A 25577-nucleotide genomic window follows, 5' to 3' on the forward strand; every position below is an offset into this window, starting at 1 on the left:
TCAGGCTGTGAGAAAGCGTTGCCTGAGAGCGTGACTGGCATGCTAGCTACTAGCGGCCCTGGCTACATAAAGCCATATTGATGTGCTTCCAAGATGCTGCCAAAGCTAGCAGATGACGCTAACGCTGCCAAGGCAGTAGGTGGGGACAGATGCTACCTGTCCTCGCCCGCTCCCTCCAGCCAGATTGTTCCCACTAACAAAGCAATAAACTTAATAGATCAGCATATCAATTTTACAGCAACAGTCATGCTGCAATTAGGGGAACGATTTGCCGTTTAAAAAGCAACTCGACGACGGCAGCTCGGTTAGCACTGACGCCTCACTGGACGGAGAGCTTGGTTTTGAAACGTGGCCCTGGTTCCTCTCCGTTTGGTTTGCTTCGCATGCTCTTTTCTGTTTATGCTTAAGTTTTCTTTGTCTCTATTCCTCCCACATATGGATGCATAAATGTGAATGTTTCTTTACAGTTTGTGCAACGTATGAAACCCTCTAACTTCAGAGGATGGATGAAAGCAGTTTTTTTTTGTTATCCGGTTTCCATCTCACGTTTGTGTCCGTCTATAACTTTGAGTACGTGTCTTTTTTCTTTTTTTTTTGTCTGAGATAAGTGTATATTGTCTGCTTCGGTATCTCAACATCGCTTCTCACTAGTATTAACTGCAGGAGGTTTATTGTTAAGATAAGTACAGGTTTTGGAGCTCCTCAGATGTACGTAAAGGAAAACCTTTGATTCGCGTGGCCTTCTGGCTTTACTTTGTCTAATTATGAAAAGTTACTTTTGTTCCGTATGCTGAGAACATTTTCGCTGAGACCCGAAGGTCTCAGTGTCATCTACTGTTTGCCAGTTCGTTATCAATCTGCTTCCTTCTCTGCCGCAGCCCCCTCAAGCAGTGCTGTGATCTTCCTTTTTATTTATTTATTTATTTTATTTTTTCTCCTTTGGCTTTCACCCCTTCCCATTTCCACCCTTCATTTTCGTAGAGCAAAACTCCTGTGTAGTAGAACTTTTAGAAAAGGTTGAACGTTGACATTCAGCAAAATGTCAGAATTGCTCCTTGACCCGAGCGTTGCCAGTTCTGAAGTCTGATTGGATACCAGCTGTGCGTCGAGTTCACGGTGGGCTCACACTCAGATGGGAGGCCATTGGAGTACTAACAGATGCCATGGCAGCAAGGAGGGTGTTGATTGGTCATTAGAGAGGCCACACTCCTCCACTCACACTCCTGAGAGGACCTCGGGGTCTCACACTTTGTTTATCTCACAACCCTTCTGCCTATCTCTTGTCTCACCCATATGACTTTGCTACATTGGCTTCTTTGCACAGAAACGGATATCATGCATATCTTTGTTATCTTTGAACTGTTTCCTCTGATCAGAAGAGAGGAAGTGTCTTAACTTCCCGGCTATGGTATGGTAATGAGCACCCTGTGGGTGAACGTTGAGAAATCCCCTCCCACTCTATGTCTAGAGTGAGTTTGTGTAGTATCATGTCCAAGTTTTGGCAGCCTAACCTCTTTCTTTGGTCTTCAGTCAGGGTGGAAGTCAGTGGATATTCAGGGCCGTTTGATTCGTTCTGGTGCCCTATTCTTTTGTTAACACTCTTAATGACGTGACGGAAACAATAGACATTTCATGGGCACTTATGTCCAGTGTATTAGTAGTAGGGAGTAGTGCAAGACTATTTGTAAAACTGCATCACTTGTGTGGAGATCAGATTCACATTAAGAGTTCCACTTGTAATAAATACAGCTATTTAAAAGGATATCCTGTTTATACACACAGTCGTGATCAGAATAAGCTGCGAATATTGATTAATTGATGTTATGACATCCTCAAGTGGACCTTGCTATACTACCACACAATAAGCTTTAACATAAGACTCATTTGCATTTTAACTTTGGTTATCCAGATGATGAAGTTGGCCCGCTTGTGTTGCTCTCCAGCCTTCTTCTTTTGTTCACGTCTGGAGTCATTTGTAACTCCCCACTCACAGTCACTCATCCATTCAGCTTGTGTGTAGTGGCCTGCTGCTGACTGGGTCGAGTTCCAGCTCTTTTCTTATTTAAGAGTGGGAAGCAAGTGTTGTCCTCCCTTTTCTTTGTGGCCTGTTTTGTTTCAGATTAGATGGTGAACATGCAACTTTTGGCGCTGTTTGAGCTTTTACCCCATGCAGATCCATGCGAATTGTTACTCAGGCCAAAGCATCATTGAATCGCTAAGACGGGAGAATAGATCGTTTGGGGGTGGGTATATGTCTTTGGCAGTAATGACAATCCTCAAATATTTCAAGGCTTTTTTTTTACAATTTCCTCCACTTTTAATTCACAAGAATGCGACATTGCGCCATCCCTCTCTCCCCGTTTCTGATTGTCAGACGTTATGACGGAGACAGACGGGCCCGACTGGGAGAGAGGAAAGAGGAAACGGGGACTTTTCAGGTGGTGCCGTCACGTGACCTCGCTACACGTTGACATGTATGCAGTACACGCGTACATCATCATAGGTGCAAGTTGAGTGCCGTTTCTTCAGAACAGAGGGTGTTGTTGGCCAAAGCATGAAGAAGTGTTGCGAAATGAGCCAGGGTGGGGCAGTGAAGGAATATGCTGATGGCGGTAGTCTATAAAGTGAGAGGTGAGATGCTGCGGGGTCTGCTTGGCTGAGCTCTCCCACTCACTGACGAAGCACTGAAACTCCAGGGGCAAACTGCTTTTTGTGTAATGGCAGGGACGTGTTTAAGTGCATGGTGTGTGTTGTGAGTGTATGGCTGTGTACGCGTATGCACAGCAGCATCGATGTGTAAGGCTGTGCATGAGATAGAGTCACAGAAGCTGTGAGAGCTGCAGGAGGCTCATCTGAATTCACTAATGCTGCCAGACTGGGAGAACATGGAAAGACTTCCAGGCACTGACACTCGCAGGCTATTTTTAGACTTCCCCTTTTCACAGCGGAAAAAAAAGTGGGAAAAAGCAGGGACCCGATCAATAATTAAAAATGAGATGATTTTGATGAATGCAAAAGAGTTTCAGCACATTACCCCCTCTTGCAGCCTTATAGCCGTGTTGTTGGTGGCTTGTTTTTTTATTTTTTTTTTTATTTGTGCGTGTCTGTGTGCATGTGGTATGCATCTTTATGTGATGGGAGAGAAATTTATTCCCTTCTGACAAATCCTAAGTTTGGCTCCAAAAAGCTCTGGGAATTTTATGTGTTTAAAAATAAAAAAAACCATAAAGGCAAAGGCTGGGATAATGTCCAGCTGAATTTAGCCTCCAAAAACTGCTGGTGTTTTCTTGATGCTATAATCTCTCCTTCACGTGAGTCATGTCCGAGTGTAACGAGTGATGGTTCAGGAGTATATGTTGCACAGCTTGATGGCACAAGCATGTACAGCTAAACGCACACGCACACGCACACACTTGCATGCCCACAAACACACAAAACCAATTATTGCGAGTCAAAGAACGATGATTGGCTGGTTCTTATGCATGTAATTCCAGTGTGGCCTAGTTTAGCCCACAAATGAAGAGGATTAGTGCAGCCATTGCTTTAATGTAGCTTTGGTGATGTTAATCTGTCCTAGTCTGGCAAATTGGATTTTATGAAAAAAGCTGTGCTTAAAAATATGTTGACTTTTGTGAGTGTCATGTTGAGCACATTTTATGATGACAGCATTTTAACAGGATTTGGGATTGACTCGCTTCTTCATAACTATGTCAACCAGCCCACTCCTCTCGTGGTGTGCAGTGGGAATCGTAGTCAATACCAGCTGCTCATAAAGGTTTTCATCCAGGATACCAACCATATTTAAACAAGACACCACGTTCTCAGATTTTCCCTACAACATTTTCCTGTGAATGATTTAACACGAGGTTGCAAAAATGTGTACATTGACTGTCTTCTGGCTGACATGGATAAATCTTATTTGTAGGGTACAGTTAGAAAATGACTAATGAGTATTTTATTTCTTAAGGATTTTCAGCCTTCCTTAAATCCCACTTTTAGATGAGCAGAAAAAGCACAGAAGGCAGCATTTGCTGCCAAAGAGGTAAGTTTCAGGTTGCGTTCTGGCCTCACTGGGCTGCTGCCAGATAGACTGACGTAAAATGATCTAAAAGATGAATGATGTAAAAGACAGAAATGTGTTTTGCCCCGCCAATTAAGGAAATCAACCTACTTATTGACATGATAAGAGGACTGGTATCCTGACATCTAGGCTGTTGTCCCTTAGCCCTTAATTTTGTGGCCAAGGCCAAATCCAAGTCAAGCAGAACTACTAGTACAAGCCCACTGTCTGTGCTGTCATTTCAGCTTCAGCCCACACTATTTACACGTCAACAGCTATGCCCTCGGGCTCCGTCTATCCACTCAAGGCTGCTCCTATGTTGCCTAACACCACACAATTACTGTGAAGATGATGGCGTTTACATGCGTGTAGTAGCCCTACTTGGCCCTTAATTTGGGTTCTGGCCTATTTTTTCAGGACAGAAAATATAGGTCAATCTTGATGCCTTTGTGAATGTCTGAGACCATTTATCGCTGCAAATCATGTAATTCACCCACACAGTCTTTGTTGTCATATAGACATGCTGCACACATTCATGCTTCCCTCACCTTTCAATACTGCATCAGCCTTTGAAAGGTTGCTGTTCAATACACTGTTGTTGAAGTTTAATATTCCTTAATTATGTCTCTCCATGGTTGAAATAAGGCAAAACTGGTATGGATATCTAAAACTCTATTCAGGCTCACTGGCATAATGATGGAGGATATATAGATCATAATAGATGAGCCTGCGTTATTCAGCTGGGTGTCAGGACCTGCTCTTCACCAGTGTTAAATTGGTCTGTCTCTGCTTAGCTTTGATATGGAAGCTTGTGAATGTTTTTTTTTTTGTAATTGGTCCAATTGGCTTGAAGTTTATTTCAGCATCATTTTGGATTTTGCTGTCAGCTAATAATAGATGAGTGTTGAGTCTAAGTCACCAATATGTGTTTGTTCATTATACGCTGAGCAATTGAAGAAATCCCATAATGTTGCACCACTTTGCTCACACTATCTTGCATGTTGATTCTTGTAGCAAACACATCGAATGAACTAAACATGGAGTACTGAACACTGTGAAGCAAGCATAAAGTTGATATTGTAACGTTTTGCCATTTAATTTACCAGAATAGAAAATTAATCAACAATTTTTATGATTAATTCGTTGTTTCAATAATTAAGTAAAAACACCAAACACGGATTAAAAAAAAAAAAAATCTCAAATATGAGGATTTGCTTATTTTCTGTGCTTTACATCATTGTAGACTGAATCTCTTGTAGGTTTTGGGTTCTTGTGGGATAAACAAGCAATTTTCTGTGTGTTCTGACATTCTGACACCAGTGACTGTTGAAATGTCTTCCTCTGTTTGCCAGGTAACATCTGCTGAATCACTTTGTTGGCTAAGCCTACTTTTACAATTCATATGAGATTCACAGTAAATTCCCCGTGAAGCAAATGGTGATGTCTTGAGTCCTAGGAATACATTTTCTTTACTTCGTTTGTCAATCATCTGTGCAAATAATGTTACAAACATTTACTCAAGAATGTGGGCATAGTGACAAGGTCAAGGGTGAGTCATATGCTCAGTTGTTCACTGTGTTGTATAAAAACAATGGTGGAGTAAAGCTTGACTCCTTGTTTGGAGCAAAGATATTGAAACGCCAAGTATTCAAAGGTGTTTTACTTTGCTCTCGGTAGGACTTGGCGACATGGAAAAAAAAAATCCAAGAAGATAGTTATGACCAAATACCTCGGTACTGATCTCGTGACAATATTGTAGGAATGACTATTAGTACTTTCTCAAAATATTTACACGAGATTATTGATGCTCATCATTAATGTGGGTATAATGATATAATAACTGGGTAAAGGCAAATAATAGAACTGCTAGAACAGTCTGGTAATTTCTGACAATTGCATCCACAACTATAATGCAGTCTTTAAATCCAGGAAAAGACAACACTTATATCAATGCAATATCAATACATTGCCCAGCCTTAGTTGTTGGAATACAGTAGTTCAATTGTATTTTTGTATTGTAAGTTTAAGTCGGTTCGTCTATTACAATCCTTACTTCATTTAAAAATAAAACTTGTAAATTACAAAGGAATAACAGGGTAATGGTGGAACAGGGGTGGGGATGAATTCTCTCTACTCCAAGAGCCATTTCCCCTTCAAGCAGCCAACACGGGTATTCCCCATAGAAGTTCTGTTTCTCCAAAACTCGACATCCGCCGTGTCTGTTGAGGCCAATAACATTTTGGAGAAGTGTGTTTGTGTGCGTGTTTGAGATTTGGTGGTTGAATAGGGTTTGCGCTGTATTTTTCTGTCAGTATTTCGTCCATCAGTCCTGCAGAGCGTTGAGACCCCATGTGAATGTGTTTGAGATTAGGCACTATTGTATGCTTTTAACAGACACAGATATATTGTCATCCCTGTGGAAAGATTGGCTGGCTGACTGACTGCCTGACTGAGAGCTGTCTGTCTTGTCAGCCTTTGCATGTGAACTTCAAATCACAGCGCTGCAGCGCCGAGCATGTAGCCGCCAAAGGCAAGGCTTTACACTGTCATCAGCACCACACAGCTGCCTCTGGGTGCCGTGCCATATGACATTAACGGAGATCGATCCCCTCCACACCTCAAGGAGCTGCAGTGCTGCGCACAGTGTTTCCCTCCGATGCTGCAACCTCCACCTCGGAGACGAGAAAAGGAAAACTCTCCCCTAAGCACCTGTAACTGTCTGACGATGACCGAATCATCAGCTCTCCAAAACTTTACAAACTCTTTACAAGAACCGAGATTTCGTCAGAGAACATGCGGAGCTTCTCGGCTGCAAAGCTTCTGCTGCAATTTGTGAATAAGTGCAATCAAAACAAGTTTGACTCAATTTCAACAAGGTTCATGCAGCTAAAGCAAACCTTGTGAAGTAAGTTGTGCTCTTAGCGCTCGGTATATTCTTGTCTTTGTGCATATTAGCTTAATAATAGAGTTACTAATTCACTGTGCTTTTATGTTGTTTTTGACTGAGGCAGATGGTGAAGCTACTGCATGTTGTTAGCCAGCTACCAGAGAATCGTCACTATTAATCTGTGCTGCTGCAATCAAAACTATGTCGTCTGCTCCCATATCGCATGTATTTGGAAAGAGAAATCTAGGTCGTAAAATTTCAGGTTCTACCTCGCATTACTATCCTAATGCGAGCACTTGATAAAGTTGGAGAGGAGTCTGTCTCGGGAGATGCTAGTTTTTTCCTTCTTTAGTTTAGGAGGCTAACACCTGCCTCCTCCCGACAAACATGCAAGCGTGCGCGTGTTGTGTTGAAGATGCAGTCATGCGTAGCCGTTGTTTGACATAATGTTGGACCAGTGTGGAATCTGACTGGGAATATCAACGCTGATATGTGGTGATACACAGAGGCTGTCACAAAGGTTGCATCCATATGCTGTGCCACTCATTCGTGAAGCTGTGAAATTGGGTTGCGTCCCAACTAGCCTGGAGACAGTATCGCTTTCACTTCTCTCTCTCTCTCTTTCTCTCTCTCTCTTTCTCTCTCTCTCTCTCTCTCTCTCTTTCTCTCTCTCTCGCTCTCTCTCTCTTTCTTTCTCTCTTTCTTTCTCTCTCTTTCTTTCTTTCTCTCTCTCTCTCTTTCTTTCTTTCTCTTTCTCTCTCTCTCTCTCGCTCTCTCTCTCTCTCTTTCTTTCTTTCTCTCTCTCTCTCTCTCTCTTTCTCTCTCTCTCTCTCTCTCTCTCTTTCAGCTCATCCCACTGAAGCATTTTTCTCACATAGCTGGAAAGACGGAACAACTAATGTGGCATTAATAGGGTCACATCATCTCCATGCAGCTCTTTCTTTCTTCTCCTTCCAGCTGAGACTGTTGTTTATCTTCCTCAGATGTAGCTGTAGAAATGGCTTGGAAATCCCCGAGGCCAACATCTCTCACATGTGAAGCCTGCCAGTTGGGTTTTTTGGCTGGTAAATCAGGCTCTACCTTAGAGGTTTTTTATTTTTTTTGTTTATTCACATTTTCAAGCATTGGAATTAAATTTTATTACTCCTTTGCAAATCTAGACCTATTTTTAGACCTAATCTAGATCAACGTTGTGATGCATTTGATTTTGCTTGTTCTAAGGCATTATATAGGCTTTAAAGTGATTTAGATCACTGCTTTCTGTTGCAGTTTAGATCTATCAACTGATTCAATTTGAAACATAAAATTGCTTTAATTATAATCCAGGTAGTTTTATGAATTACCAAAGTCTTTCACGACTTGTCTCAGGTCACATTCCTCATGTGTAACAACATAGTGTGACCAATCGGTATTAGTAACTTAAGGACCATATCATGGTTTAAGAAGTTTCTCTTTTCTCAGAACGTCTGCTCGCTAAATCGGCATGAAATGTAATGCCATTTGCAGCGTGCAGTGTGAGACTTGATGGGCAAAAGGAAAAAAAAAAATGTTTTAAACGTTTGTGAGTGTGTTTTTCTTTCTGCTGGCCTTTGAAAGATGCCAGTTAATCTGCTTACTCCTTTAATTGTGAGTGGAGGGGTTGGGCGTCCCCCCAGCCCGAATAAGACCACTGATCCAGAAGTAAAACGATGACCACTGCAGTTATTCCTTCCTTTAGGTTGTTCAACCCCCCTGGTTTTCTTAAGCCACCCCTCGTCTCCTCCTCCTCCTCCTCCTCCTCCTCCTCTACCATAGCCTCCCTCAGAGGGAAGAAAGCTCCTTGTTCTGACAATAGACATTTTTTGCCATATGTTGGCTTGACATCTTCATCAGGTTCACAGCAGGTTACCTTAGTTAACTTTCACTCCACTGCCTGATGGGATTTTCTCCCCGTTTCTCCAGTCGGCCTGGGCTCAAAGTCTAGACGGCCTCCGAGGCAGAGTCCTCCTCGCCCTGTGTCCACAATGGCCGTATTGTGGATGCTTAGTAGCGGTAGCTTCCTCCCGTTATAGCGAACAGGCTAGTGCTAAAACAATGCTTTTGTCCAGGGGCATACGAGGGGGGCCTAATCCACTACATACTGTGAAATAAATCTCTCTCTGAGATGAGAGTAAGCGAGAGAAACTGAGTGAATGAAATCGTTGCCAAGGAGGTTAGAGTGCAGCAGTTTAACCCCTGGCCAAGAAAGAGGGAGGAGAGGAGGCAAAGGCAGTTGGAGAAAGGCGGAACAAGGAGAGGCAGGCACTACATCCCTTCATCTCTGGTGCACGGATGGAGGAGAGGGGCTGCCGGTGGCTTTCACAGCCTCTCTTCTCACCAGAGGAGCTGCTGTTCACCATATGGGATTTGGCCTCTCTTAACAAACAGGCCCCCTATTCACTCGCAACACACATTCAGTCGTTCATGGAATAAGGTGAAAAAAGTGCATTTTCTTATGCCTTTAGAACACTGGATGGCCATGAGGGCTCTAAGTCTGTGTTTGATTCACATAGTATAGAGAATTATAAACTCGAGGCTTTCATCTAAATGTGTATTCACACTGGACTTGGGGTTAGGTCTTTTTGTGTTTTACTGAAGTCTCTCGCCGTTTTAAAGGCAGAACCATGCATTCAGGCCACCATTATTGAGCTACTAAGGTGATCCTATAGAAACACAAACATGCCTCTGCACTGTAGGCGTATTACATCTTCATATGCTTTCTCCAATAGTTTGAAAGGGCTATATTTATTCTGCATTATGTCATTCAGAGGAAGTAAGTTGGGTTTGACTTTTTTTTAGTTTAGTGACAAAATGACTTAAAGTTGAATAACTTGCCGTGCAGCAGTGGGCAGTGGGAGGTTTCTGACACACTAGTGTTATGTGCCAACTTTTTCTTCCAGCCAGCAGCATTAGGAATGACATCCTCTGCCAACAGCTTCTTTTTAGCCTACTTGAAAAATCCCAAGAAGCAAAGATTTATGCCAAGATGAACGTGCCAGCATTTTCATTTTTAGCCTACTTGGATGTGCCAATAGACATCGATTTATACAGAGAATCAAAGCGGTGAAGCGGTAGGCTCATTTCTTGTTTCTCTCGCGATCCAGCGCATCTATGTGTTGCTAGTTTATTCTGTTTAATCCCATCACGTTTGATGATCCACCTGAGTAGTATCGGAGACAAGTGGTGTCAGTTGAGAAGGGGCTGAGATCTACCTCCCACTCTTCAGCAACCCATCCATCTCGTCCCTCACCTCATCCTTCCTCCTCCCACTCCTTCCCCATCGCCCCGCTTTCAGTTCCCAGTACCCTTCACCCATTAACCCTCCTTTCTCTGCCTTTTAAAGGCAGGTGTCTCAGAAACAACCAAAACATAGAGGTTTGACCACATCGACCACCACAGGAACGCCACGCACGCGCGCGCGCGCACACACACACACACACACACACACACACACACACACACACACACGCGCGCGCGCGCACGCACACACCCCCCAGTATCTGTGTCACGGCTCAGGGGCTGCTTGCATGTTGCCCCCATTGTGACTGTTGGAGGTCAGTCACGCTCAAAGCCCTCGGGGATCAATGGACAAGCTAGTGTACTGTAAATATTCACTCCTGAGGTTTCTTTCTGTCTGTAAACACGCGTCCACTCATAGAGTACACATTTGCACGCAGGCCCACATGCACACTGCAAACAGAAACCAATGGCCACCCCTCGAGCTTGTTGTCACATTTGCCCGCCTCGATTTTCCTGGGTGTGAATGGAGGAATCTAACTCTCGATAGGTGATTTCAATTCAATTCTCACCCACTGGATCTGTTTACGCTCCACCACGGTGAAATACGGTATAGGTTGTTTTCACCTTGTCACTCTAGCTGCCACTGGTGTCACATGAAATGGACTGCTTTTAGTATGTCTGCAACAGCTATTTATAGATTTTGTCAATTGTAGGAAATACAATAAACACTTATTGAGCAATTTGCATTTCTGGCTCTGATGGAGATGGGTGAGAGTGAGGCTGATGAATAAAAATCAATGTGTCACAAAAGTAGTAGTAACAAAGAACAGTTTGCATGACAGATACGTGGACAAACGAGTAGCAGGCAGTGTGAGCGGGTGTGTAAAGGAGCAGGAAGTGGTCTCAGAAATGGTAGCGATATTATCGTATTAATTGTTTTGTACGTGTGCCTGCATATGCTGCTGCACTTGTCCTCCAGAACCCCTGTGTCTCTAACTTTGTCATTTTCTATTGCAACTGACAGCTACCATTGTCTTCTGCATGCAGAAAATGTTTTATGACCTTGTGAGCAAGCCAAAACATTAACACAATGCATGTGTGAAATCCACAGGCTACGTTTTGAAAATTGGACACCCCGAAACATCCAGATCCTCAGAGGCTGCGGACAGAATACCCATAGATGCGTTTACTGTGGACTTGCTTGCCTTGAAAATCAAGTCATGAAAAATATTGATGACATTCAGACTGACAAAATATGAGCGAGTCGTTTGCACCGTATGCAAATGTTCTGTGGTGTAAAAGTGTTGAAAAGAAAATGGGTCAGCACAGGCTTTGTCTGTACATTTCACAGTTGACTATGGTATGGCAATTTTCAGAATGAAATGTATCACGGAGCTCCTATTGTGTGTGCGCGAGTGTGTGTGTGTCTGTGTCTGTGTGTGTGTGTGTGTGTGTGTGTGTGTGTGTGTGTGGGTGTTTTTGGAGGAGGGGAGGGTGGATTAACCGTTGCAGGATCTGTCATGGTGACATTTGTGTCCCTTGGCGGAGCAGCAGGGGTCCTCTTCACCTCTGTAACCTTCAACTTTCAGCCTTAACCCCCTCCAGGCCCCCTCTTGCGTCCACCACACGCCCAGCACGTCCAATGAGAGGGGTTTATGAACGCCAGAAAGTGAGAAAAATAGAGAGAAGAAGGGGGGGGGGGGGGTATAGAAATGAGGAGGACAGAAAGCTGCCGGGAAGGGCAGCAGAAAAAAGGTTGTGAAAGAAAAAATGAGGTAAGCATTGGAGGGTGAGGAGTGAAGAAGGAGCAGCAAAGAGGCAGTATTTGGGGGAAAGAAATGAGAGAGATATGTGAAAGAAGAGACGGTGGAAAAGAGAGGGGAGGGAAAGGGGAAGGAGAAGGGAGAGGGGAAGAAATGATTGGCAGTAAAATGTGGAGGTAGAATTGAACAGCAAAGAACAAGTACCTGTAGGAAAAGAGAGGAAGGTGCACACAGGATGGAGCAGAAAGAGGACATGTGAATGATGAAGGAAGGTGTTTGGTGGTGCTCTGAAGTTCTCATATGTCCCCCGCTACACGACAAAAGTCTCTCTGCGTGTGTGTGTGTGTGTGTGTGTGTGTGTGTGTGTGTGTGTGTGTGTGTGTGTGTGTGTATGTGGTTGCGGCTCACTCTTTTTTTTGTTTTTTTCTGCTTTGCAATGCTCTCTTTATTCAGGCACCTCTCACACTCTCTACCTTAGTCTCTGTGTGACTCCATGCTCAACTGAAACCGTCTAGTCAACATGCATTAAATATTTTGTCGAAGAAGTGCTGATCTGAAGTTCACTTGGTCAGGTGTCATGATCTTATATTCCTAAATTTTTTTTTTTTTTTTTTTTTTTTTTTTGCATTTTGCATCACAAGCTATCTCAGCCGAGTTTTGTTATTTAGTTTTACCACAAGTCAAAAACTGAAAGCAGCAGAGTCTTCAGTTTGACAAGCAAATGCTGATCAACAGCTTTTGAGCTATATGATTTATATGGTTGTCAACTACTATGTTTCTATTGTTCAACATTAGTTTAACGTGTATACATGTTAGCGGGGCCTTCCTTCCTTCAACCTAATTCTCAGCCTCATCAGAAAAACGGAGTAGTAATTATTTTATCAAGGCGATTGCCGTTAAATGCGGTGCATTAAACCAACTGTCAGTACGGAGGGGATTATTAAAGCGAATACTGAATGGTACGTTGTCTCGTGTAGAATGGAGTCCGTTCATTGGGTCAAATGTGCTGCTGCTGCTGCTGCCAGAGGCAAAGGGAACGATTTTCCAAGTCATTATAGAATAAAAGATTTAATGGTTTGTAACTATTGCCTTGTATTTCTTCCCTCGTTTTTTTTTCTCGACAATCTGCAGTACTGTGACTGCCTGGAGGTGGCGGCAATGCACCTAAGAGCTGTTTGCCAACCGCCTTTAATCAACAAAAGGTAGAGAGGAAGAGCACATTCATACACGCTCCCGTTAGACGTTTGTCGCGCTGTAAGATTCAATGCAACGGTACAAACAGCAGGAACATGCTAAGTACACAACAACAGTTGGTGTGTGTGTGTGTGAAGTTGGGGGTTGTGGGTGTCTTCGGCTAAAAGTTGAATGGTTCCCAGGAAATATAGGGCCGGGCTATCGAAGGGAAACATGCCTTCCCCGTCAGAACCTGATCTTGGATCCAGTCCCACTCCTCCTGTCCGTCCATTAGCCGTGAACACGGATACTGGCAGAGGGAACGTGGAGAAAGGTTCGGCCTTTGCAGTTTGAGCCGTGTGCGTTTTCATATACACCTGACCAGTCACTGCAAAAAGGACACGCCACAACACTGGACTCGACAAGCCTCCATCCTCTGTTCCGTACCTCGTGTACCTCGTTCTCTGTTACAGATTGTTCTCCAGCAGCAGTTCCCATCCGCTCACCCAGTAAATAAGCATAAAATAGCCCTAACTGTGGCAGATCATAGGGTAGGAGGAAGGGGGGGGGGGGGGTGGTCAGATTTGGAGTATAGCGCTTTGAGCTCCGCTGCGTTTTTTTTTTTTTCCTCCCTGTGCTGCTCTTTTCAGAATGGGGCCCATGAAATTATCCAACAGGATTATGTAAGGCACCATGGATTCTGCTGCGTCCTGTCATCCATGTGTCCATTGTCTTCCTCTCTCTCACTGATAGCCTGGTGCGTTAGCCATGAAGCTAGTCTTCACATTGTGTGTTGTAGCGTCATGTGATCTTTACTAAAGCCGTGGTCATTTCCTCCAGCTTCATGAATATTTACATTATTTGTTGAGCCATCTGCTCAGAACTGGATCTTTGCAAAATTGAGACCTTCTTAAAATGGTCATACATTGTTCACTTAGGGGCTTGATCAGCCTCAGAGTTGAGACCAGTTGAGCTCACAGTCACTGATGTACAGTATTTATGCAGTTTAAAGGTTTGCTGAGTTTCAATTTTCCTCATTCACTTTGTTTCGGCGGGGAGAGGGAGGGTGGGGTGGGGGTGGGGGGGGCGTATTCACCAGCCTGTAGGCCTTTTGTACGTCCATGACAGTGAACTTGGCATGTGAGAGCTCATCTCTTCAAACCCTTGCTGTTCCTGCCAGGGTCACGGGGTGACCTTGGAGCTGTGGAAGCCATGTTTACCAAAGACCCCTGTGTTCAGACTATGGCTGGGTGACCGCTTCCTTTCAAGCACATGCCATAAGCCTGAGAGAAACTCGGCTCTGTATGTAGTTTAGAATCTAGCTCTAGGAGAGATGCAGACATGTTGCATGACTGACACCGAGGCAACGGAGCCGCTTGTTAAATCTAATTAAATGGTTATTTTGTACAGTTATTTGCCATGTGTCAGGTTGCCAGCCCTGTTTTTGGGCAACAATGCCCGTCTGCTATAATATAAAAGTATTACTGTTCACAAAATGATGTTGATGTGTTTGTTGAACTCTCTTTATAATTTATGTAAAAGATCATTAACCTGGTATAAACTCTAAATGTCTTTGAAGCACACCGTTTAAAGAAGAAGGAGCATTTTAGGTCATCTGGAACTAATGATTATTTTTGACTGTTGATTGATCTGTAATTTGTTTTATAATTTATTTGTGCTTGGTCTGTAAATTGTCCAAAAGATGCTCCTCACAGCTCAGCAAAACACACAATTCGATCATAACGTTTTTTATTTGGTCTGAACAGCAGCCAATACTCCCAAAGTATTTTGATAATAATAGCAGTTTTAAAGCTGAACCCAGCTAATTTCCTGTAATTACTCTGAATGACAAGCAATATTAAAAGTACTTAACTTCCTTGGTCTACAAATCGATTCATCACCACGGTTAATCTGTCGGCAGTCATGTTGATTTTGTTGTTCACTGAAAAAGAAATCACAAACCCTTGTTGTAATAATAAACCTTTTAGTTTTAACATTTACATCTCTTCAGCAAAGCAGCTAGGCTTGTATCAATGTAGGAATAATTAAGCACATAAACTAGAGTGTATGTGTGTGTGTTATTACGACTTTCTTAAACGCGCATGATTTGGTGTATAATATCAGCTATCATATCTACACTGTGAATATAGATTTGCATATTTACAGCACATACAGCTGAGACACTCTCTCTCTCTCTTGTCTTTAACTGTGCGCTGCTCTGTACGCGTGTGTGTGAGAGAGAGCGAGAGAGAGAGTGTGTGTGTGTGTGTGTGTGTGTGTGTGTGTGTGTGTGTGTGTGTGCGTGTGTGTGTGCGTGCGTGCACAGACTTGCAGCAGCCACCCTTGCCCCCACCCCTCTCATTAATATGTATGTGTTCTGAGGCAGCTAGCGAAGACAGTGTGTTTCTCACCCGCTGATTAATGCTGTCTGTCAATTACCTCTAGATCCAACCGTGCTGTGGAGCTTCCCCCAGGACCACACAGACCAGGTTGGAACACACTCTGCTTTTCTATCCCCCCCCCCTCCTCTCTCTCTCTCTCTCTCTCTCTCTCCCTCCCTCTCTCTCTCTCTCTCTCTCCAAATCTCTCACTCGTTCACTGTTACAGACAACCTCTACCACCTCCTCCTCTCCCATCTCCCTTCCTCTCCTAATGCCCTCACTCACCCTGCCATCCTGTGGTAACCTCCCCCACCACCTATCACCACCACCACCACTCTCCTAAGGTGCTTCCTCTTCTTCTCTTCTCTCTCTCTCTCTCTCTCTCTCTCTCTTCCTCCTCCTCCTCCTCTCTGTCTCTTTCTGTCTCACTGTACGTCTGTTGTTGGTAATGAAAAGCAGTGAGCAGGTCTTCAATAACTGACGAATCAGTAATTATCATGCAACCATGACAGGAATGCACACCTCTGTTTTCCCCTTTCTTTTTCCCTCTCTCTCTCTGTATTTCCATCTCTTGCTCGCTCTCTCATTGTCCTCCTCTGCCTGCTTCTTTTTGTTTCACATTCATAGTATGATTGTGTTCATTTACAATCTGAAAGCAAAAACTCTCCCTGGTTTGTGCTCTTTGGCTCACTGTGTTCTTCCTCAATCATTTAGAGGTAAGTAATGTCAGGTTATATATACCTTAACATCTCCTAACAGTCTGTATGGGTGATAAATCCCATTTTAACATGATCCAAAGGATGATTTTTGTATATTACAAATCAAGTTGTCCTATAATAACACTGTGCTCACCAAAGTATGATGGGGCAAGAAGTCACATGATCACAGGTTGAAAACAGGCCATAGGTTTTGCAACAAGCCAGATTATCTTAACCATTTTATTTGAAAGTCTTAATTCTACCTAAAATTCCCTCTATATTCGTTATTATCTTTGAGCACAACTCTAGTAAATATAGTAGCTTAAAGTTTAACCAGGAAGTCTGTCTATGACCTGAATGGATGTTTACATCTGGCAGTTTAGGTAAGATTTGATGGTTTTCCTTTGTTTTCTCTAAATATCCACTAATCCTAGACAGCAGATAGGTATCGGCTCAAAACCTGACTTCATTAGGTGGAACTGGATATCAGCCATAAAATAACAGGTCACTATAAATACAGTTTCTTTGTTAAAATTCAGAGTTAAATGCAGTAATATTCATTCATGTGATGTGTTGCCAATTTGGCTTTTGGTGCCAAAGCAATCCCAGGCCTCATGTAAAATTACATAAAAAAAACTCAAATAATTCCCAAAGGTGAGGATTTTGAATTTGGCAAAAAGATGTATTGGTGTGGTATGGGTGGAAACGTTGCGCTGAAATATTGGAGTTGGTATCAAGAGATAAAAAACAAGCTTTGCGTCCGACTTGGGTGTTTGTTTAACCCGGTTTTTTTTGTTCGAAAATTAGTGTTTATTGGCTGCGTCTGACTTCTTTTTACTGCAGTAAACTTGGTGAGTACCAAGTTATCATTCCTGATAGAAATGATGGCCAAAACTACAAATTAGGACCCAAGTTGTCATAAACCTGAATTATCTTTTATGCCAATCACAGATTTTATCAGCTGTCTCAAGGGGACAATGTGCACACTTGATTTAATATGCTTTTATTTAAAGCGCCTGCTCTTTACCCTCAGAAAAATACACTGCCCCAGCAGGGTGTCTTTGTTTTTCTCTCTGGCGTCACCTTCAAAGTACAACTGTTTAGATCTAACTTGATCAAAACCGTCACACATCCTTTAATAACGTGCGTGTTACTGTGTATGCGCATCTCTCTGGAAGTACATGAGGTTCAATCATTCTCCTGTTGTTGCTCCAGCACGAGGCGAGTCCTGCGCTCTGCTGCTGTGGCCTCTCGTGTGTGTGATTGTGTGGCAGAAGACGGAGTTAAGAAAAACAAAGCATGCGGCGTCTTGTTTCAGTGCGCAGAAGTGACCACCGCACTGAACGGGAGCAAATTACTGGACAGGTGACTGCAGCCGGCCATCATCTCAGAGAAGGGAATAAAGACACCAGTATGTGGGTAGGCTCCCTATATTTCTGCACAGCTGCCTAGCTAGTGAGTTTAAACTGCTCTCCTGCCTCTCTGATCCACTTTGAGGAATAAACGGACTTGTAGAAAGATGCTTCAGGCGATGTCTGCCTGCCCCACAAGAACCGGAGCATGCTATCAGAGTAAGAGGTAAAGGGAGTGAGGGAACACGAGTGTGAGCTAGAAATTACACGCATACAGAGGTAGAAACAGGAAATGTTTGGGGGGTGGGGGGGTGGGGGGGGGGGGGTGGGGTGGCTGAGTCAAGACATATAATAAAAAAATAAATAAACATAGTGTAAACATACTGTATCGCTTGTGTTGACACGGGCCTCATCCTTCCTCTCCAACATTGTCTCTCCTTTTTAGCCCCCCACAACCTCACTTTTCTTTCATTCTGTTGTCGACCAGATCGTTTGTGTGGATAAGATGGCCCTTAAGATGGCTAGTTAGCGTGCTGTGTACAGAGGGATTGTCCCTTTCCCCCGTATACATAAAGGCTGTATTCACGGGCCTCATTACCAGGATTAAGGCTCCTTTCCTCCTTTGTGGGACTGAAGGCTGGAGTCCTCTGTAGCCACAGTCTCTGTCTCTTTCTGTGGCCCGAGCTGGCCAGCATATGGCAGCAGCAGCCAACAGTCTCCGCAGAGGGGCTCAGAGCTCAGAGCAAGGCCTCCTTTTGTTTAGGCTGTTATTGTTGCTCAGCGTAATGACATTTGTAGGCCGTAGGATCGGGGTGGAGGGGTTAGTCTACCCCAGGGGAGGAAGGCAAAGAGAGGGAGACAGAAAGAGGGGAAAAAGAGAGAGAGAGAGCGAGAGAGAGAGAGAGATGGGGGTCGTGGGGGGGGGGGGGGGGGGAGACATGCAGACAGACAGGAGTGTGGATTATGGAAATATGAATTGATTTTTTTTTTTTTTTTTTTTCTGTTCAGTGGTAGAATAGAAAGCTCAAAGGAGAACAGACTGCAGGCTGGCTGGCACGCCGGGGTGGTGCTAGGGAAATATGAAGTGAGCGGCGCTTGCTCCCTCTCTCTCGCTCTCTCTCTCTCTCTCCCTCCCCCTGCCCCCCTCTTTCTTTTTTTCCTCCTCTTCCCCCTATTCCTCCATCAGCCCCTGAGACTCTTGATGCCCTGGTCATCCGCAGATGCCACTTGGATAGAGAGGGAGAAATACAGAGTTGTGAGAGGGAGAGGGAGAGGTGGCTAAAGCATATATTTGAATCGTAAGAAGGGCTTTTTCTTTTTTTTTCTTTTTTTTTTTTGTTGCAAATGAAGCAGACAGATGGAAATCTGTCCGTTTCCTCTCAGATCTCAACCCAAAGTTGTGGAAAAAAACACAAGACAGAACACACACACACACACACACACACACACACACGAATGTTTCTGCCAGTTAATTCTAGCTAACCGCAGTGTGGTGTATAGAAGGCCCGCTTGTCTGTCAAGAACAGAGGATAGTATGATAAACACTCAGCAAGTTCCACAAACGGAGGACCATTTGAAAACTTACAGAGACTGTCAGCAACTCCACAGTATTTAAACATTTTAAGTTATACTCGCACAGATACATCCATCTGCAAATTACTGGAACTTCCAGGGAAAAATATATTTTTAAGTTTGACGAGCTCCATCACGACCATTTTATTTATCATCTTTTTATTTTACACATTTATTGGTGTTTCTCTGTCTGCCCATTTATTTGGTTAATTTTTCAGTTCAGTTTTCAGTAATGGGTTTAAGAAACGAGTATTCAAATCTAATGTAAGCCAGAAGTCAATTAGTCAAACCTACAGGTTCAGCCTAAATGACTTGCAGGCAAATTATTCGAGGGCGTCCTCTCCGTGAACAAACACTTTGTTTAAAACTCAGATTTATATAAAACATCATTGGGACAAAAAAAGATGAGAAGGAAATCACCTGAGGTGGTCGTAAATCTAGAAAAAGTCAGTGTACCTCTACCAATCCACCTGGAGAGCTGTTTGTTGAAAAAAAAAAAAAAAAAAAATATCATCTTTATGTTTTGATACCTTCCATGCACAAATCCAAATTAAATGGAACCCAGTATCCCGCTGGTGGGAGCGTGCATGTTGTCCATACAAAGATCTTTTTTGGGAGAAAGGGCAGCATTTAATGCCAAGGGTATTGGGTTTTCGTATCGATCTTACATTTCTCTCTGGTAGGTTTGTGTAAAAGTGTTGCCTACCTGCTGAAGATCTTGGTGATAAGGGTGAAACAAAAGTAAATCTGGGATTGTTACTCTCAGGAACTCTTCTCTGCATAGTTCATCTTCTACTTCCCTCTTGTTGTGCAGTCCTTCTTCTGTTTATACTTTGGTTATACTTCCTACTATCCGATAGCAACCATTTTCCTCATATCTTTCCCTCATTATTGTGCTTTCTTTTACATCCCTTTCTTACTCTTTCGACTTAGCTTTCCTCCTCCAGGTCTGGAAAGCACTGCCATACATACACAGAGATAACATTGTGTTTGCTTTCTTGGCATATTATAGTTGTGCGTCATTCTGGTTCAAAATCTGGGTGAGACTGTTAATCTTTTCTCAATTTTTCACTGTCTCTCTCTCTCTCTCTCCAGTTCTGTCTTTTTTCCCCCCTCTATCTCCTTTCATCACTGCCCATATTTTGCTCCCTGCTGGTTCATCAACCTTCTTGTCTCCACAAACCTTATCTCATATTTCCCCGCACAATTCACTATTACGAGAAATTGCAAATTACACCCAAACTGCATTTTTTTTTTGTTCTGCCAGCCCGTTTGCAGCATAATATCAAGAGAAAAATAAAGGAAATATTGAATTATGAATAGATTTTACTGAAAGACCTCCTCTAACTATGAACTAAAGTTGATGCTAACTCTCAATGGCTATTCCACACATTTTACTGTAATAGGGAACCTTTGATCTTCCTGCTACATATTGCAACGAGTTGAACGTATAACATGCTGTTTTTCAGTCATGCCAGTGCTGCAGTAGGTATGATACGATCCTAAGGAAATGGCTATGCTTTGATATGGACACGGTATGTTGCTATGTATAATCAATTTGTGATATTTAATGCATTCCCGCGACTTATGCTGTGAAAAAAAAAACGTAGTAATGGGCTTTTCCCCTGTTACTGTATGTGAACCATTTTGATCATTTTTCAACATGGAGATGGGGAAGAGAGCAGTCACTCTTTCCAAAGTTTAGAAAAACTCACTTCTATCTTTTACTTAAAACAGACCGTATCTTGGTGCTACATTGAATTTTGCTCTAATGGGCTTGGAAGGAGTAGCTGTTATCTTCTATCATGGAGGTCTTCTTGTAAAATATAATTTGACGCAAAAAAAGAAGCCTAGAAAAAAGCTCTTACTCTTTGTCTCAGGTGGGTTGACACCAATACCTGATGTTTACCGAAGAAATATTTTGCTATCACACTTCGCTGTAGAAGAGCATCTACTGTTTTAACTTAAAGTCATGCTATCTGCCTTTGGTAAATTAAGACTGGAATAAGAAAAATAGACCAACGGTTTTGAAAATGTTCTAGTTATTCTGCCTTTAGTTGTGTTTTAAGGAGTTTAAAAGACTGAGTTTTTTTTTTTTTTTTTTCTTTTATAAATATATTAGTCAGATGTTCCTGTCTTTGTGGTTAATTAGTTTTAACCACTGTCAAGCTTTTTTGAGATGCCATGACTTCAGGCTAAACTTGACTTATTTCCTCCTCCACACAGTCCTGTATATCTATCTCTGCTCAAAAGCTCAAAGTGTCATCAGCCAGACAGAAAGAAAGGGAGGGACAGACAAAGAGAAAGAGAGAGAAGAGCGGCGGGCGGTCTCTCGAGGCTTCATCCTCGGCAGCTCTGAGTGTTGCTCTGACACCATGCTCCATCAGGACTGGCTGCCTGACATGCTGTGATTGGTGGCCACAGCTCTGTGGACTGGCCCTGGATGGGGAGGGGTGAGGTCGATGGGGTTGGATAAGTAGCACTGGTCTGAGGGATCGAGGTGAAGGAGAGGAGCTGGTAGACATGATTGGTGGCTTCAGCCTTCTGGGAGCCGAGTGTTGACCCTGAGGACAGGAGGAAATAGTGGGTGAGCGCGATGGTGTGGAGGAGACCATGTGGGTGTGGGGAGGTTTGGTACCAGAGGGCTACACATGCTAACTTGAAGACAATGATATGTGGCCCTCAGTTGATACCCTGTATCGCACCCAAAGGACGAGTGAGATAGAAAAGCAGCGGTCCTGATAGGAGAAGGGATACAAGGAAGGCAAAAAAGGAGATGGAGAATTGGAAGTAGATGAGTTTAAAAGGGAAGTTATGGGAAAGCAAGGAGACAAGAAAAGTGGGATGGAGGTGAAGAAATCATGAGATTGGAGTGACAGGAAACTTGAGCGATGAAGGCAGCAGGACCAAAGACTGCTGGAAGGTTGCAGGTTGGCATAAATTGAAGAGTCCAATGGAAGATTTCTGCAGGATTCCCCGTGTCGCGCACGCAGTGATTGTGACGATTCTTGTCTGTTATCTGCAGTGTTTTCATGTCACCTTTTATTCACAGGTCAGTTTCCTTGGCACTTCGATGAAGGTGATACCAACATTTTTTACTATCCACAACTTCTGCCCAATGAAAAACCAAAAAATATTGAGTGGAGCTGAGCCTGTACCGGCAGTGGAGGCAAAACTGAGAGAAGGCTGAGGACGGTGAAAAACAGAGAGGCACAGACTTAGTTTGGTAGATAGGAGAGTTGGTTGCTTGATAGTTTTAGGGACGCAATGTTGTGTTGGCAGGAATACAAAAATGTAGATTGACATTTATTTTACATGGATAGTAAATTTCATGGCTTTGAGGTCTACAAACCTAAAGAAATATATACATGTTTACAAAACATGTCCTCAACCCAGTCATTTGAGTCATTTCCACAGTTTCTGAGAGTTCACCTGTTAAAAACCACTAATTAGCAACATAATGGGTATTTTCCACAGTGATGGAGTAATAACGTAGAAATGCACCGCATTCACGTAGCATGAATACGTGATAGAGGATGCTGTACAGAAAAGCAGAGCCTTTACACAAGTACAAAGCCAACTTCCCCACCTATCCTCCAAACACACTGGAGACACCAAATGTTGATAATTTCATCAGCTCTTTGGGTAGCTAGTTATGCAAAACTATAACAGTAAAGTACAAAGCGTGAGAAACCGAGAGATAAATTCTTTTGTTTGCATGTATGGAGAGGTATTGGCCTAAACATTCGTGTGTGTATTGGTGTATGTGTGTGATGTGTCAGTGTGTCACCGGGTCTTGTCTTTCCCCTTCACTGCACCCTGACAGCGGTGTCAAACAAGGCCTCATATGATCTGTGTATGTCTTTGAGAATATGTGTGTGTATGTGTCTGGGTTGATACTGTTTTTATTCTTTCTTCTAACCCTTTTCACCTCAGCTCCCCGGGGTGTTCCAGGGTCTTGCCTAATGGACAGTCTCGCCCCACTAAGCTGGCCTTTGGCTCGGGCACTGAGCCGGATGCCTAACTAGGGCCCTTTTGTTGCTCATGGGTCCTGATTGCGCTGACCTCTGGGCTGGCTTCCTGGGAGACGAAGGGTGGTAGAGAGGGATAGGAGAGCAGGAGAAGTGTTTTTACGCCCCGTTGCTCACATCTCTCCAACATCAGCCAGTGACTGGCGAGGAGTAAGCGGTGGTGTGTTTTGGCAGTGGAGTAAAGAGCTGTTGGCCGCTTGTATTTCCCAAGCCGCATGTGAACAATTGTGGATTCTGCTACATTTACAGACATGTCCTACATGTCACTCATAAGATAATTGCACTTTGGCCACGTGGGAAAATCAGAACTAACCTCCTCCACATCTGCTCAAGGACTTATTAGATATGTGTGAAAGTAAGGGATCCTTTAAAAGGGAATCTGTTGCCTGAAACATCACAATTAAGATCCTATCACTGTAGTCGTGCAGCCGATCTTGAGGATAGAAGATCGGTTCTGCAAAGGTCAACAGGTGGTGCTGCAATGTTGTTAAGATTTTTACATCTCATATTTAGAGTGTTAGTGTTGGTGCAGTGCACTGCGGTTGGGATGTTCAAAATAAATTTAAGATGAAGGCAACACTTTAGGTAAGATGGCTAATGGACTTAAACCTCAGCAGAAGTTGGCTTCATTCAAAGCCCTTCTGGTGCTTGAGCTTTTAACATACAAACATGTAAGTCATGCTGTTTGTGGTCTGATTGAAGCAGCACACGTGGCAACGGTGAGGGAACAGAGATTTCACTGTAGGGAACAGAGAGATGGTTGGTGATGTGAAAAAATATTGTTCCACTTTGTTTTGTTTCATAATATAATGTTGCATTCAACGTCCACTTGTCAGAGCTCATTGTTCAGGTTGACATACAGTGTGTAAACCAGGCTGACTGTGTAATGCTGCTGAACATATTCTACAAAAATGCACTTGAGAGTGCTGCCAAATACCCCCAGTATTATGGCTGCAGTCACAGATGAAGAAATAGAAGCAGTTTGTTGCTGTGAACCAGGAAACTCATATTTATGGTGCAAGATGCCAGACTTACCCGAACCACATACCGCTGTTGCCAACAGAGCTATCACACATGCAACGATGTGGCTTAATTGGCATGCATTTCTTCCATAGCTACCCCACACAAGGCGCAACCAGCCACCAGTCAGAGACGGAGATAACAGAAATGACAGACAAATAGGGTGTTTTGTAAAGGGAGAGAAGGATGGACGGGGGGAGGGTGAGGATGAGGAGGAAGAGGAGGACGTAGCGATGACCTGACCCTCTCTACTAGACTCCATGTACATCTGTCAATGAGATGTCCACAGCCAAATGTTTAGGAGCCAGTGTTGCACTGCTGCTCCCCTGCTGAGCTTCAGTGTATACATTCTTTTTTTGTGTGCGTGTGTGTGTGTGTGTGTGTCCATATACGCGTGTGTGTGAGTGTGTGACACCATGTGTTAGAGGCAGGCCCACATCAGGGTTCATACAGTCGAGCTAAGCCCAGTGGGAGTTGAAAGCTTAAAGAAGGAAATCCCCCCCGGCTGCTTGGTAGTACACACACACACACACACACACACACACACACACACACACACACACACACACACACTATCTCTCTCTATCCCTCTCCCTCTCCTCCTGGCACTTCATTAATGAAACCAATGCTTGTATGTTTGGGGCATATGCAGCTCTCTTGGCCCAACACTACAAGTGTGTGAATGTGTGTGTGTGTGTGTGTGTGTGTGTGTGTGTGTGTGTGTGTGTGTGTGTGTGTGTGTGTGTGTGTGTGTGTGTTAGGGAGTGAGACATCTCCCCCTATCACATGGTAATATATTCAGTGGAAGATCTCAGCAGAGGCATAATACTGCCGCTCTCCCCTGTCTGTGCCCATCTGTGATATGTAGAAAGGACATCAGCAGGACAGGGTATTAGCACTGGAATAATGTGCACTGTTATTGTTGACGCCACATACTTATTCTCCGAGCAATATGCCCCCTCACCCCATAACATTAATACATCCATTGTGGAATAAGCAGGAAATAAATGAGTGCAATGCAATGGATGGCATGTATAGTACCCCAGTGGAATGTTGTTATGTTGGAGGTGACTCTAACAGCTGATGGACAGGGAACAAGTTTGGGTCTGGATAGTGGGAGGTTAAGGGGACGTTATCACTCTTATTACCACTAATTGCTAAATTCGTTCTATATATGTGTTAGAGCCTGAAAGGGAAGAAGCAGTTTGTCTCCCTCTGTTAAACTTCTGTAAGGAAAAAAAAATTGATGGTGAATGCAATGACTTCTGGGCTGTTAATTTCCCAGTGATGTTTCCTGTCAAGGGCTGAATATAAGGTGTTGGAGCCAGAGGAAACCTGAGCTGTTGAGTGGTTCACAGGAGGCCCAAGCTTCAATTTGCCCT

The 25577-nt window shown here is 43.5% G+C and overlaps 1 protein-coding gene across 2 annotated transcripts in view; it reads left to right on the plus strand.

Annotated features, from left to right (window-relative positions):
• The window catches only part of dennd1b (DENN/MADD domain containing 1B), a 105874-nt gene that overhangs the window by 5527 nt on the left and 74770 nt on the right, over positions 1 to 25577 (plus strand). For both annotated transcript variants that reach the window (XM_069153282.1, XM_069153281.1), the window contains exon 3: positions 15587 to 15630. In XM_069153282.1, the coding sequence (XP_069009383.1) occupies positions 15587 to 15630 (44 nt within the window). The remainder of the gene's footprint in view (positions 1 to 15586; positions 15631 to 25577) is intronic.

Source organism: Embiotoca jacksoni, unplaced genomic scaffold (genome assembly GCF_022577435.1).
Source record: "Embiotoca jacksoni isolate LCO1_2020_lvr unplaced genomic scaffold, fEmbJac1.0.p SCAF_19, whole genome shotgun sequence".
NCBI classification, from domain to species: domain Eukaryota; kingdom Metazoa; phylum Chordata; class Actinopteri; family Embiotocidae; genus Embiotoca; species Embiotoca jacksoni.